This window comes from Prosopis cineraria, unplaced genomic scaffold (assembly GCF_029017545.1).
Source record: "Prosopis cineraria cultivar Desert tree isolate PC_DT_omini unplaced genomic scaffold, ASM2901754v1 PC14, whole genome shotgun sequence".
NCBI lineage: Eukaryota > Viridiplantae > Streptophyta > Magnoliopsida > Fabales > Fabaceae > Prosopis > Prosopis cineraria.
Genome location: NW_026555345.1, coordinates 28,145,207 through 28,161,615, shown reverse-complemented (window position 1 = coordinate 28,161,615; position 16,409 = coordinate 28,145,207). Strand labels below are relative to the sequence as shown.

The 16,409-nt window shown below is 29.4% G+C and overlaps 2 protein-coding genes across 6 annotated transcripts; both read left to right on the top strand.

Moving 5' to 3' along the window:
- Positions 1-2,673: 2,673 nt before the first annotated feature.
- On the top strand, positions 2,674-3,281 carry LOC129292439 (LOB domain-containing protein 23-like). The gene is made up of 2 exons (XM_054929991.1): positions 2,674-2,829; positions 3,018-3,281. The coding sequence occupies exons 1-2, from the start codon at positions 2,674-2,676 to the stop codon at positions 3,279-3,281; spliced, it is 420 nt and encodes a 139-aa protein (XP_054785966.1).
- Positions 3,282-6,324: 3,043 nt separating this feature from the next.
- Positions 6,325-10,238, top strand: LOC129293422 (serine/arginine-rich splicing factor RS40-like). 5 transcript variants are annotated; one of them, XM_054931376.1, is made up of 8 exons: positions 6,325-6,462; positions 6,636-6,678; positions 7,014-7,124; positions 7,874-8,208; positions 8,435-8,547; positions 8,635-8,870; positions 9,175-9,798; positions 9,911-10,238. In XM_054931376.1, exons 5-8 carry the CDS (start codon positions 8,452-8,454, stop codon positions 9,933-9,935), a joined length of 981 nt encoding a protein of 326 aa, XP_054787351.1. In that variant the 5' UTR covers positions 6,325-6,462; positions 6,636-6,678; positions 7,014-7,124; positions 7,874-8,208; positions 8,435-8,451; the 3' UTR covers positions 9,936-10,238. The 5 variants fall into 5 exon arrangements, with proteins under 5 accessions (XP_054787351.1, XP_054787350.1, XP_054787349.1 ...); XM_054931375.1 differs by lacking the exon at positions 7,874-8,208; XM_054931374.1 differs by lacking the exon at positions 7,874-8,208 and having other exon boundaries at positions 6,966-7,124.
- The last annotated feature ends 6,171 nt before the right edge of the window (positions 10,239-16,409 follow it).

Below are 16,409 nucleotides of genomic sequence, written 5' to 3'. Positions count from 1 at the left end.
GAGAAATTTGAATGAATGCATGCAAATAAATAATATAACAGATAATTCAATAGCCGGTTGGGTTTATTTAGATTAGGCTTAAAATTAAATATTGAAATATATTTAAAAAGTACACATAATCAAATCCGACCCTAATATCTTGGTTTTATTCAGGATGGCCAAATATCTAAGTTGTTAACAATATATATATATATATATATATAGTCAAATGCCAATTTTTTACTTAAAAGATTAAAATTTTTCAAACAACGTAGCATTACAACACATCTTTTTTCTATCTTTGCTCACGTGAGTAAAAATAATAGTATATAAAGTAACTCCTTGAGTTTATTTTTCCTTAATATTTTAAAAATATATTCAAAACAAATAATTATTAAAACATTCAAACTTTATTTAAGAGTATAAAATGTGTGAACTAAGATTCTAGGAGAGATTATGAGTGCTAAGTGAAGATTAAGGTGAAGATTATTTTTATTTTATTAATAATAAAAAAGAATCCAAAGATTCAAGCTTTGCTCATATTTTTTTAAGATTATTCAAGCAGTCTAAATAAGTTCAAAATAAAAAAAATATAAACTTTCAAGCTGCGCTTTGAGATTTTTTGAATTTATTCAAGCTAGTTTTATCAATTGACTGGCAGTAATAAGTAGCATAAGACCATATATTTTTTCGTCTTTGCAAGTCCCCCTCGCTATAGAAATTTGAACGTATTCTGTGGAAGATAAACTCACCGAATTCATTTTTTTAATAAAGAATTCATTTTTAAAATTTGAAAAAAATATTATATTAAGTAATTAAGTAATATGTAATTGCCATGTGAGAAATAAGGAGGAGAAAATTTCAAATGCATAGACAAACCATGACAAAAGAATTAGCGTTATATGACCAAAACACAAAGGATCTACCCTGCAAGAAAAGTAAAGGAAAAATCAATCAAATGAAATCAATCTCATAATTAACTAACAATCCATCCAACTTTTTGGCAAAAAAATATAAATAAAACAACAACTGTATATTTAATTTAAGTTCTATTGGTTATAACTTATAAGAAATAATGGACTGCAATTACATATATGAAAAGTGTTCAGATAATACATATATACATACATATATATACTCCCTTCAGTCCTATTTATAGAACACCTTTTAGAAGTAATTCTTGGTCCAAAATATAGGATACTTTGCCAAAATTAAATTACTTTTTTCCATTTTATCCTTTCTTAATTACCACGAATATATTTAATGTAATTGTATCATTATTTAAAACTATGGTTTGGAAACTCGAACCGGCCGGGTCAACGCGAAACTCGAGGACCTGGTCCCTTTTCCGGTCTAGGTTTATAACTAAATCGGTGTGAGACTGACCCAGTTTAACTCGGTCAACTTGGTATAACCCGGCTAACTCGATGGGTTGACTGGGTTAACCGGGTTATTTTTTTTCAGGCTAAACCCCTAAAACGACGTCATTTTGGGGGCTTTTTTTTTAAGCCTTGCCTTGAAGAAATGAAATGACCATGATGGATATTAGTTTTAGACTTTTAGACTTTTTAATGATTAAAGGGTTATAATTGTAAGGAATTAAGGGTTAATATTTGAAGTGTTATATTTTATTATTGTTGAACTTTTGAGTGGTTGGATTTGATTGACTTTTTTATAATTAATATCTTTTTATTTAAATTATATTATTTCAATCATGACCGGTTTGTCACCGGTTCAACTCCCGGTTGAACCACTAACCAGTGACCCAATATCGTGATCGGTTTAATGATCGATCTGGTTTTACGTACCTTGTTTAAAACTAAGGGTAAAAATAAAAGTACATATGATTTTTTAATAATATCAAGGAAAAAATTAATTATTTTTAAGATACGTAAAATTGTTAAAAGTGTCTTATAATAAAGAATGGAGGGAGTACTCCCTCTGTCCCTATATATAAGAGGTTTTCTAGAATTTTTTTTGTTCCTAAATATAAGAGGTTGTTAATATTTTTTTTACTGAATGAATCATTATATCCTTATTAAATTAAAAAGAGAAAAAAATATGTACTATTATTAATTTACTTTAAAAAATTTTATTTTTTATTTATAATAATTAAGGGTAAAATTAAAATGTTGCTGTGGTTTTTAATCAGATAATCAATTTTTATTAGTTTGTATAATTCAATTAAAAATATCATATATATAGGGACGGAAGGAATATATATTATATGTGTACGTGCGCACGCATGTGCATGAAGAGTGCTACTGATTGCCCAAAAAAATTATCTTTCTTTTCTTTTTTAATTTTTTTTGGCGACACATCATGAATTTTGAATTTTTCACATTATACCTTGATGGAAACATCCACAATTTGCAAATCCATTCAATCTTGCCTTCATTCATACAACAGGCAATCAAATCTAAATGGCATGATTTGGAAAATAATTGTCTGTTCATAAATAGAGATTGGACAAATTCTTAAAATGGACATATCCTCAATTCTGGGGAGAATGTAGCCGTTGGAAAAGATGTCTCACAACTTCATTCTCGTTATATATCCTCAACACAAATACTCTTCTATATAGCAATGAGAGATCATAATCTTTGTAAGATTTCTTCTGCGTTAGCCAAAAAGATACTGTGAAAATCTGTAGGATTCTAAGTATTATTTCCCATCCTTGAAGGATTTGGTATCATGATTTCTTCAGGTCGATGTGCAGCTTGCAGGAATCAAAGAAGAAGATGTCATTCCAATTGCATTTTCTCTCCTTATTTTCCAGCCAATGATCCTCAAAGATTCGCTTATGTTCATCGAATATATGGTGGTAGCAGGGTTGGCAGAATCCTTCAGGTAATTATTAGGCACGTCGTAATTAATTTAAAATATTATTGCTCACATAAAATAGAAAAAAAATATTTGAATAATCTTAGAAAATTCTATATACTATTATGAATCTTATTTCTATTTAAAAAAACTGCAAAATAATTATATTTCAATAGCCTGATAACTGATTGATTTCTGAAATCATAATGTGGCAGCAAATTCCATCAAGTAGGAGGGCAGAAGCAGCAGATGCATTGTATTTTGAAGCAGAGTGTAGGATTGAAGATCCAGTGTGTGGGTGTGTGAAGATTATCTCAGAATTATGGCAACAAATTCACAATACAGAGATTGAGCTTGCCAGAGTCCAAGCTCTTGTTGCTTTGCACAGGTTTCAAATCCCACAAACTGAAGTTATCATGCCATCATCACAAAGCAGCACAGGCCACCTTTTTCAGATTAATTCTTCAACTCCTAATTGATAATCCTTGGTCCGGTTAAAGCTTTTACTACATATTCATCCGAAGCCATTAATTTAATTTCTTGAATTTTTGCTTTTTTTTTTGTCAATGGAATTCAGTATCTCAATAACTTCAAAGAATAATTGAAGAATGCATGGTTTTTCATGGTAGATGGAATAATATTACATTTTTCTATTTAATAACAAAACGTGTTCCATCGTATACGAGTCATATTTTTTTATAATTACTTATGATGCACTTTGTTGTATGTTTTACTTATTCAAGATAGAATTTCTATATAAAAAGTAATTTCCATGTTTTTCTGTTTCATGCCTTAGACTTTTGGATGTAGACACTATAATATTACTTCTATCCTAAATTATAAGATGTTTTTTAAAAAATATTCGACATCTAAAAAAAATGACAAAAAGTTTCATTAATGATAATTTTTTAATATTTTTATTATCTTTTTTTCTTTAATATTTTTCTTGAATGGACTATTAAATGGAATAGTAATTTTAAAATTTTATATTTTTTAAAATAAAATTATAAAGTATATTTAATGAACTTTATACGTATGATTTTATTTAAAAATATTTTATAAATTAAAATAAAAAAATTATTTTTACTTTTAGGTATATTATTCCTTAAAAGTTTGAAAAGACACTGCTTCCTATAAATTAGTTGCAGAATGAGTAATCATTTTGCCTTTTCTTTAATTAGAGTAAAGTCCAAATAATTAATTTTCTTAAAAGTTGGCAATATTAATTATTTCATCAATTCCAAGAGCTAATATTCCACAGCTTCCTTTCCTATTTATGCATTTTCCTCACTCAATTAATATTAAGCTTCTTTTAAAATATATAAAATATTTTTAGATAAAATTATACATGTCGATAAAACTTATTAAATATAATTTATAACTTTATATTTTTTTTCAAAACAAACATATAAATTTTTAAAAATATATTTCATTTAATACTTTATTTATGAAAAAATACTAAAAAGAGAATATATAATGAGAAGGGTAATATTAAAAAAGTATTATTAATAAAAATTTATTTTTATCAAAGTTTTTTATTTTTGGGTTATGGAATCTCTTTCAAAATGCCTTATGAATTTGGATGGGGGTAATATATAACATAAGCATCATCTAAAAGGACAAAATTCTGCTCCATTTTTTAAATGCTTATTGGACATTTTCCTTACTATGTGATGGTTGACTCGTCCTGTAAGAAAGTTTTAAACCTATATTAACGAAGCAATTTAACCACGATTTACCTTTGTATTACGTGACTTTAAATTCACTTTCAGTGCTTTTTAAATTTTAATATGTCAATATTTACAATTTTTTTCACAATCAGTTGATTTTGTTATCAATAATTGGTTTTTAAAATTCATCCCTTATTTCAACTACTAGACGAAAAGTATTTTTGTCTCTAGAAATTTGACGAAAAGCTTTTATTGCTTGAAAAAAAAAAAATCAAGTAGCAAACGATGGGTTAAAGTCACAACAGTGTTTTTATTTTTTGGGGAAAAAACATCAGCTATTTTAAATTCATCAAAATGAGTTGAGTTTTCGTGAACTAATCTGTTTAACTCTCTAATAAAGAAAATTATGCCTCTAACATTTTTCCCTTTCTCAGTTGTGTAACATTATTACTTCCGAGTTTAACATGTGTAACTTACTGTCTAATTTTAAGTATAACAATATAATGAAAAATCAAAGGATAACAATATAAAGTTTTGCTCACTTACCAAATATAAAGTTCTGCTTGACCCAAAAAGAAAAAAAAGAAACAAAAAACAAAAAAAATTTGTATTGACTTAGATAATGGGCTTGTGATGTAACGGGCTTACTAGGCCTCGAGAAAAGCGAACATGCACACATTTGAGCCTAGGAGAAAAAGCCTGTAATTTTTTTTTGAAAAAAATATACCTGCAAATCTTTATAGCTTTATTCAATTTTAAATTAAATCTCTATAATTTATTTTATTTAATTAATTTTTTATAATTTTATCTATTATATATATTAATCTCTGAATATTAAAATTATTAATAAATTATCAAATTTTACAAAATAAAAATATTCTTGGAGTTTGAAAAAAAATTTAATTTAATACTTTTAACTAAAATCAAAAAAATTCTCGGGATTTGACTACTGACTTATTATTTTGTGAGAGATTAGCCTAATACATTAAAGCCAACGAGGAGTGAAAATTATAATATATTTAAGGAATGATGAATTGTTTCTCAATTTGTTATTCATGAATGATGTTTCCTAATAACTAACGAGGAGTGGGGGGTTAGCTCGGCAAAATTGAAGAAATATGGAGGTATTTTATTTTGGAAAAAATAATAATTAAGGATCTCATAAAAATATTAATTATAATTAAAGATCTTGAATTATAAAATCATTAACCTCAATTATAAACCAAAGTTTTTATTTACAATTTAAAACATATAAATTTAAAATTAATAAAAGATATTTCTGAAATTATTATCATGAGTTAGGACTACTATTAATTTTAATTTAATAAAACTAAGAACCACACTTAGGAATAAGTTGTTTCTCATTATAAAACTAAAATTTATTTGTGAAACTTTCGAAAAACATTTATGAATATATAATAATCACTTAAAAATTCTTCAAAATCACTTCTGAATATGATGTTAATTATTTATAAATTTTTATACTTATTAATATATAGGTAAATCATTTGGAAGATAAAAAAAAATACTATTAAAATTATTATTACATGTTTGTATTATTGTTGATCTTGATTGGAAAATTAGAATCCTAAGTATTATAACTTAAGACTACTAAAATTATTATTGTAAGTTATGACTATTGTTAATTCTATTTTTAAGCGTGGATTATGATTTTCATCGAGATTAATAATAGGTTTACAATTTAACGTACGGATTAGAGTTCATTATTGAGATTTAATAATTAATGATTTTTTTGGGTCTTTTATTGTCATTTTCCCTTTTAATTTTTTAATATAAAATGGGGGATATTTTTAAAAAATCAGGGCAATATCCTCTTCCGTTCCCCCCCCCCCCCCCAAAAAAAAAAAGAGGGAGACCGCTGTCTACTCTTGAAAGCGTACGGAGTGAAGACTTTTTCATAGATCCATATCTTGTTTCCTTCGGAAGGAAAGATAGCGAATCAGTGACGGCAAGGCTTCTGCTTGCAAAGGTAGAAACTTGTTTTTGAGTAACTTCTTTCAGATGCCCGAATCCCTGTTTATTCTTTTGCTAAATTGTATTAAAGATCTTATATTTGTCCTGCGTATTCAAAAGCGGCTCTTTCATCTGACAGATTCTTGAATTTTAATCAGAGTTGAATGCTTTTCTTCTGTCTTTGTGTAGATCTGATTACACTCTCTGGGGCTGGGCTGATCTGTTCTGAAAGGTATTTTTTGTGTCTCATCTACCTTATTTTTCTGAATTATGTTATAACTATTTTTTCTCTCTCTATCATGGATTTTGGATAAAGAACAATCATTATCTTTGACGCCGTTTAATGTCGGGTATGGATTTCCATTTCATTTAGGGGAAATAGTGGTTGGTATGGAATGTGGATACGGGGAACGGGCAATTTTATTTGTGGCTAGATTTTCAACCCGTTATTCAAATATTATGCTTGGTTTTCGCATATTATATCTCCCTACTTTAAATGTTTCTTAATTCAACAATTAGGTTTGTTCGATTTTGGAAGGTAGCAGCTTTCTAAAAACTTGTGTTCAGGGAAAATGAGGTCTATCTTTTGCGGAAACTTTGAATATGATGCTCGGCAGTCTGATCTGGAGCGGCTTTTTAGAAGATATGGGAAGGTTGATAGGGTGGATATGAAGTCTGGTAAGCATTTCTTTGGTCTCTATGTGTGCATTCTGAGATAAATATTCTCCTAGTCTGATTTCTAAAGCTCTTTTCCTGAGTAAGTTTTCATGGCTTTCATACTTGGGGTTGAAATTAGGTATTCTGGGTAATGATTGTGGCCTGATGAACCAACGTTAGTTGAATGCTTTCTTTGATGGACGAGCAAGGTTGTTCCATTTGATAATCGTCTGATGTACACATTTTACCGGACCATCCCGATGCTTAGTTCAATCCAAAATTTTACAAGGAAGCAAGATTATTGTTATTTGTGTTATAGTACCATCTTCCTCTCTATAGGATCGATTGATGTGGCATACAGGGTCACAATTGGGGATTGTTTAATTCTAATATAGTTGAGTCTGAATTTTTAAAATATAAAATAAGTTATTATACATTTTCTTGAACGTGTAAATCTACCTCTATAAAGATTAATAATATATCTGCTTTTGGGAAAGAATAAAAACTACATGAATTGCACATCCCGCAAAGAGACATAAAATCACATTGCAACAGTGAGGTGGCGGCATGGATTTTACAATGTTGGCATCATGACTTGTATCCCAGCAAGCTTCACCTGCCAGCCAAGATTCAGTCTGAAGAGTTGGACCTTGATATGCGGCGCGTTGTTGAGCATTTGTGGGGTGTTCAAGAGATATCTTTAAGAAAAAGATAAAAGCATATATTATTTTGAGCATCGACCCCAATACTCAACATTTTCTTTGGCGCAGGATTATTCTGGCATAACCATACTCTTCCAGGCTAATGGATCAGCTTTTCAGAAATATGTTACATGTCTGTGATGCACATCTTCTTTTAAAGAAGATTCAATTTGGTCTCAAGTGGCACTACCATTCCATGTTTTACCTCAGTCACATTTGCCTTCCATTTTTCATGCCTTTTGCCCAGCCTTCAACTTATCAGACATGTTTCAAGGTTGAAACATTGCCAACCTCACTGCAGAGGCAGCGGAATAGATGAAGAAGTCACTCTATTTCCATTGACCTACCATGAGACCTACACTTTTGGATTCTTGTTCTTGACATCAATTTGTTCATTACTCAAGGTCTGTTACTAATTTTTCTAGTCAAATTAGTTTGTAGAAATAGTGAGGTTTACCAAAATTTTAATTACGGGTGAAGTGTAGAGGTGGTTTGTGTACTGCCGAAGGGTGAGTTGCTGCAGTAGAATCAAAGTTTTCTATTACAGATGACTATTCACCCAATTTCTCCTTACTGCTCTACAACTATGGAAAATTGTCTCCTTATCGTAAAAATTTTGCTTGGTCGTAGGGTTTGCCTTCATCTATATGGAAGATGAGAGAGATGCTGAGGATGCAATTCGTGCACTTGATCGGGCAGAATTTGGTCGGAAGGGACGAAGACTTCGTGTGGAATGGACAAAAGTAAGGCATATATTGTTATTGTAAATGAGACCAGTTAATTATAAAGATGTCAACCACCATGTTTAACTAGTTTGTGCTTTGTTGTAGCATGAACGTGGCATTAGAAGGCCTGGTAGTTCAAGAAGATCTTCGGCAAATTCAAGGCCATCAAAGACTTTATTTGTTATTAATTTTGATACATATCACACCAGGACTAGGGATTTGGAGAGGCACTTTGAGCCATATGGCAAGATAGTTAGTGTGAGGATTAGAAGGAATTTTGCATTTGTCCAGTATGAATCATGTGATGATGCCATCAGAGCATTGGAAGCTACAAATATGAGGTATATCTTTCCCTCCTAAACTTGCTTCAACTCAGAAGCTCCTAATTTTATAACCTTGATTTTGCTGGTTAGATGCAAGATATTCTTATTTCTTGTAATTTACTTGTCATTCATGGTAAGATTTTGATGTGTTTAGAAATGTTTGTTTGTCAAGATTATTGTGGCAAATAATTTATGTTTTCGTGGTGGATGGTTCAACTCTTAGGTTTAAGTTTTATTCTGCATTTTTCTCCCTGTATTTTTCTAATTGATTCACTACTGCAATGATACTCATAATGATTTCTGTTGAAATTCTGATGTGTAGCAAGTTACTGGATCGAGTTATCACAGTTGAATATGCTGTAGAGAATGATGATGACAGGAGGAATGCACATAGTCCTGATAGAAGCCATGATCGTCCACGTGATATAAGCTATGATAGAAAGCGATCGCCCAGTCCTTATCACCGAGAAAGAGGCAGCCCTGATTATGGTCGTGGCTCTAGTCCATATAGAAGAGAGAGGAGCAGCCCTGACTATGGTCATAGCCGTAGTCGAAGTTCCCAACAGATTGAGAGAGGTAGCCCTGATTATAATCAGAGGAGCCGTAGTCCATATGGAAGAGAGAGGGATGGTTCTGACCCTGTTCATGGCTCTAGCCATAGTCCTCATCATAAAGAACGGGCCAGAAGTGACCGTGGCAATTCTCACTCCCATAGTCCTAATGGAAGAGAGAGGGTAAGCCCTCAAAATGGCAGTTCTGACCACAGTCCTCTCTATGCAAAGAGGGCTAGCCCTGAAAATGGTCACGGCTCTATAAGTAGTCCTGATGCAAGAGGCGATGGCAGTCCTTACAATGGTGATGAAGGTGACCAAAGTTCCATGCCTGAGCCCAAGGACAACACTATTGATGGTGCTCCTGAAAGCCCCATGAATGAAACATACCGCAGGTTTGTGAATCAAAAAACGTTGATGAGAGTTTGTTTTATCTTAATATATTATTCTTCAACTTTGTTTAATTATGTTGTTTTGCACTTGCATGTTTATCGGCCAAAATGCCAGCCATTCTCCTGCTGCTGAAGAATGATCTATCGGTCTCAGAAGCAAAATCTGAGGTGTGAAAACTGGTTGGCATGCTTTGTCAAAGTTGAACTGAATTTAGCTTCAGGAAAATGATTTAGGGTAGATGTAAGAAAGCACTAGAACTTGTCACTTTCATTGCATGTGCAATCTATTTTACAGTCGAGAAAGATACTTAACTTCCTTAAATTTATGTTTTTGTTATTGGAGTCCTGTGCCTGGAAAAGATTACGCCTATGATACTCATTTTGGGCACAAAATTCATTTATGTTTGTGGTTAATTTAGTCCTCTATCTTCTTCGATTGGCCAGTTCACCTGTCTGCATGAAAGAAGCATGTTAAGTTGAAACACCTGGGAATACGGAATATCTGTAGGCAAATAAAGACGGCACTCGCCACAGAATTTCCGATGCAGAAAATGAGCAGTCCATCTTAACCATTCAAATCATCCTCGCATTATGGGAAATACAATATTCAATTTTAATAAAATTTGGATGCAAGAATATGATGTTGGGTACTTGGGCATGAAGAGACATGGCTAGGGTCCAGAGCTAAGAGACCGTCCATAAACATTAGGAAACCAGGTGGGTAAAGTTAAGGGCCGGACCGGGCCCTCCCTGTTGCTTTCGCTTTCCTCCAGATGACTTTATGTTCTCTTCGGTCCTACCATTTTTTATAAGGAAAAAAAATTGGGACGGATAAGAGATTGGAAATCAAGTTCCCAGGTTTAAAAATCATATAACAAGAGACATTTTTCTATTAAAAAATAATAAAATTTTTAATTTCTCAAGTTTATTTTAATTATTGATTTCGTCCCTCCAACTTAATTTTTATCAAATTGATTTCTAAAACCTTGCATCAGTTGTTAAAGTAAAAAATAAATAAATAAATAATATTGCAAGACAAATTAGGTGAAAAAACTAAAATTGGAAAATCAAAGTGAAGAAAGAAAGCAAGGAAGAAATTAAATGTCCAATGCCACAATATGATTTTAGTTGCTTTGAAATTGATCTTTTATGATATATTTCTGTAAATACAATTGGGCCTCACGGAGATTGAAGGGAGATCACAATTTATGTGAAAATTGAAGATCCACCATAAAACTTCTGTGTTTGTTTCCTAATTAATGACGAGACCATGTTAAAAGCGTACATTCAATTGTAAAAGAACCAAGCAATAAGTCTTCTTCCTAAGCTTTGCTGTCCTCGTCCAATCCAAAATCACTTCAGTCTAGAGGAGAGGACGAGCCTGGGGTGATTGCTGTGCTGACAATGCAACGCAGGCATTTCGTCTTCTCACTGATATACAAGGTTATTTATACCAGGGATAGGAGCTCTTGCTCTTATGCTTAATTTTCTGTAATTGTGTTTTCTTCTCCAGCCTCGGCCTGCGACTGTTAATGCCCCCCCCCCCCCCCAAAAAAAAAAAAAAAAAAACACAAAAGAAACGGAATTCTTATAAATCCTACCTGACATATCACCGTCAAAACTGTCCCGTAAAACGGGGCATTGGCTAGATGGGACCCATTTTCCGACAAGACAACCACCGTAAGATTCTGGGAGAGCTGCGTCCCCACGTGACACGCGTCGTAATCCTGTTGCAACGCCGGTGTCTCCCAACGACCAGTTACAGCCACAAGCACGGCCCTCCCTTGCTCGTCTCGTTTCATTCGGCCCCCTCAGTTTCCCGATAGGTGTCCCTCCCTTCGCATGCATTTTTTCGTCCTCCCTGCTTCAACATTTCTATGGTTCTGCCTCCAATCAATCATAGCTAATAATTGATCAATCAAAATATCAGAACTTTACTTGACAGTCTGGAGGATTATGGATGGTGAGGTGTTAAAAACATTTCTCTTCAAATATTAATTTACAATTATACTGTTATAAATATAGAATAAAAAATATAATTATTAATCCCTATAATTTTATTATATTTTATTTTTAGTCACTGCAAAATTTTTTTTTATTGTTTTCATTTCTTATAGAAACTAAAATTACTAAAAATATTAAAATTACAGGGACCTAAGTAATAAATATCATTTAACCTTATTAAAATTGTAAAAACTAAAAACACAAAGGAAAATTATATAAATTAAAAACAAAATTCGATAAACTTGTAAAGATTGATGATTGTATTTTCTCAATATAAAAACAAATAGAGTTTTAGTTGTAAACATCATGAGTGATTTATAAAATTTAAATAATGAGATTCCTAAAACCGAAATTCATTTGTTTGTAATTGTTTAAATAAACATTTACAACTTATATTTTATTAAAACTTTTTTGAAACTTTCAAACTTTTTTGAGAGTTAATTATAATTAAATTGATTTTTGAGATTTTAGTGTCATCCCTTAATCATATTTCAAAACAAAAGAATTTTTCTTTAAATGCCACCATGCTTTACCTTAATCATCAATTTGATCCCTCGAATTTAATTTTTATAAATTTAGTTCTTCATATTTTCTTAAATTATTAGATGAGTCTTTTTAGTTTTGAAATACAAAATGACTTTTAAAATAATCAAATGTGTAAACTGCCCGCGCGCACACACATATAACTAAATAAAGATAAATAACCTACAAATTAATTTAATTTTTATCAATATAATCTCTTGTATATATTATGTTTTGTTCTCTTGTTTTTTTCATAACTTTAGAGTTTGTTTTTTCTAACTAAATAATTATACTTCTTTTCATTAATTTATATAGCTGTCATAAATATTTGTTATCTATGTTAGTAAATTTTAACAGGGTTACTTTCTTTTTAAATAATAAGAACTAAATTGATAATTAATGTAAATTTAAATGATTAAATTGATAAAAATAAAATTTAAAGAATTAAATTGATAATTAAAATAAATTTAAAAGACTAAAGGCACATTATCCAAAAAAATGTGAATATAACTAATCTCCTTCACCGTGTGTGTGTGTGTGTTTGTTTTATTTTTCTCTCGGGTGAGCGATGTTTAGTGACCCAAAGGATGACGACAAACATCTAACTAATGTATAATGAGCCATGTTTTACTGTAAATTTATTTTTCTAAATAAATTTACATTTTAATATATACTATTATACTGTTGCACTTTAAAACATTAATTTATGAGTTCATTATTCAATATATACTTTTTTTGACAGGAAAATGATAGTTAGGGATCCCATATAAGGCTATTAATTATAATCAGGAATTCTAAATTATTAAAATCTTAATAGTAAATCATGATCCTTATTTAAAATTAAAAACATATATAAATTTACAAAATCACCCTCTATTTGAAAAATAAAGAAATGACAACATTGAAATCATAATTAGGAGATTAAAATATTAATTTGAGTTAAAAAATTAAGGAATAATAGTTGTTAATAGATTATTTTTTTAGCATAATACTAAAATTTACTTTTAAAACTTTTCAAGAGTACTTTGTGAATATATAATAGTAACTTGAGGAATTACTGAAGTCACTTTTAAATACGAACTTAATTACTTGTGAATTTTATACTTGTTAATGTATAGGTAGACCATTTGAAGAATAAAGAAATGGTAATGTTGAGATTACTATCATGGATGAAAATATTATTAATCTTAGTTGAAAAATCAATAAACAATAATTGAAAATGAATTGTTTCTCAATATAAAATTAAAATTCACTTTTAAAAATTTCTAAAAACACTTGTAAATATATAATAGTTACTTAAAAATGTTTTAAAGTCACCCTAAGATGCATTTTAAACTGGGGCTAAAGTGCATTTTTTTCTATATTTTTCTTCTAGAAACACCAGATTTTAGACTAATAGGTGATATATTTTTCCCTTAAATCACTTTTTAGAGGAAAAAAAATTTTCCTCTATTAGTGATTTGTTAACTCTGTTATTTTCTATTGACATGACATGTCTTTTGGTGCTAACTTGTTCCTAAATTTTTTTAAGAGTGTTAGGCACCCTAAAATTTTGTTAAAATAAAATTTAATAAATATTAGTAAAATATTTAATATTTAATTTTAAATATTATTATTTATAAATATTCATAAAATATTTTTTAAATGTTAATATTGTTTGAGCTATTAATATTTAAAAAACAAGTACAAATGTTTGAAAAACTTTTTCAAGCAATTAGGACATTTATAGATGACTTGTAAATTCAAGGGGAAAAAAATAGATGACTTGTAAATTGTATATGAAGATTTATAAATAATAACAATAACAATAATATTTTTAAATAAATTATAGAAAAAAAATTAATAATAATCAAGTCATTTAAATATTTTAGGTTATTTTTTATAATTTTTTAGTTAACTAATGATCTTCCTCTAAATTATACCATCCAAATTTAATATTTTAATATTTTATAATTTTAATTATGTTAAAAAAAAAGGAAATGAATTTTCACATAAATGGATAAAATTAATATTATTTTGTTAAATTTGTAACTCATTTTCTTAAATTTAAATTTGAAAAAATATTACATTATATAAAAATATTAATTAAAAACAAGTGGCACTTTAGTTTTAAATATCTATTAATTTGATCATTAGTTGAATTAAAAAATTATAGAGAATGATCTATAAAATTTAAGAAATTTAATCAATATTAATTTTCTTAAAAGATCATTTTATTAATAAATATTAAATTTTTTAAAAATAATTATTAAATGTTATTTAAACAAAACTTTAGATGTCCAATGCTTTTAAAAAAAAAAGTTTAGAGATAAATTAGTATCAAAGGATATGTCATGCTAGCAGAAAATGACAGAGCTAATGGATTACTAATGAAGGGAGATTTTTGCTCTTCTAAAAAATGGTTTAGAGGGAAAAATGCTCCTCTTATTAGTATAGAAAATTCAGTACTCCTCAATTGAAAGAATATGACAAAAAAAATACACTTTAACACTTTAAACTTTATTTTTTTAATTCTAAGTAAGGATCATGGTCCATTATTAAAATTTTAATAATTTAATATTCCTAGTTGTAATTAATGACCTTATATTAGGCTTCCCTAACTGTCATTGTTGTTTTTTGGCCAGCACATCAGCATTTGATACTAAAATTAGAGTATATCTTTCTTTTATCATTTAAATATTTTAAGCTCTGCTTAATTTATTTTAACTGCTTTTTCAATAAGTTTATTTGAAAAAATAGCATTCATTTAGTAAAAATTATTTACTGGAAAAATATTTGATAAAGAATTTGTCTAAACTTTTTCATATTTCATAAAAAAAAAAATGTATGCAAGATGTATATTGGACCAATAAAATGGGAGGGATACATTTCGTCTCAACTTTGAATTGATTTTTCCGCACGCAAACTTTTCTGATAAATGTTTACATTCAAAATCAGAACCTTAAAGCAGATTTTGGGGTGTAATAGGCTCCATTAGACATAATATGAATATAACGAAGACTTGAAAAGATAAGGGAAAATGAGAACACGTTTTGCTATCACTAGGAAATATCACCCAAAAGTTATTGTTTTTATCTTCAAAAGCACAATGATCAAAAACCTCTGTCTCTAATGAGCCATAATTAAACTAGCTTTTTACATTTCTTTTTGGTTATCTTTAACATCTTTATATCCCCAAACAATCAAAAATAAAGATAATCATAGATACTGCCTAGCATCCTCTATCTCCTCTAAAGAAAAAGTTGTGTGGTTTGGTTCAAACTTGCCTCCACTTCACTCTCTAAATCACGTGAGTCGCAAAACTCTATAATATGACCATGATAAGTATATTTATTATAGAAGATTCTCTATTTAAAAATTATTTTAATTGGAACACCATAAATTTTGACTGCAAAATTTTTGTTTACATAAAAATATATTAGATTATTGTAAAATAAGTTTGTTCCACGTGGACTCAAACTTTTCCCATTCATATATTCACTTCTATTCAACAATAACTCTTCACAAGTAAAATTTTTGTCTTTTCAGCTTTTGAAATAATTTTCACTTATAATTCTTCTTAATTTTGCATACATGAAATATGAAAAACCGAAGGAAAGTCAGTTAAGGTGTGAACTAGAGGCCGTGTGTCCTAATCAATGAGTTGTCACTGATGTCATCACTTTCATTTTTCTGATCAGTCCCTCGACATATTTTGCGTCGAATATTATTGTTACAATTCACACAACTGTTTGATATATACACGAGTATCACCTTTCCAGGTCCCAAAAAAAAAAAAGAGAAAAAGAAAAAAGGAAGAAAGAAAACACGAATATCAACTTTATATGCTCTATATATTATCACGCAAAAAAAAAAAAAACTATGCGAAATGATTTGAATTCAACCCAAAAAAAAACACTTGTTCATGCTTATGGGATGATCAACTTGTTTATGCTTATAATCACAATATATCATCTAAGTGGAATATATATAATAAATTACACTAATGTTATATGCGCCCACTGATATGGTAACCATGTTCTCCAAACCTAACTTTCGAGTTCCAAGAGAATAAGTGAGTCATATTTCAAAGTCCAATAATTTTCTTA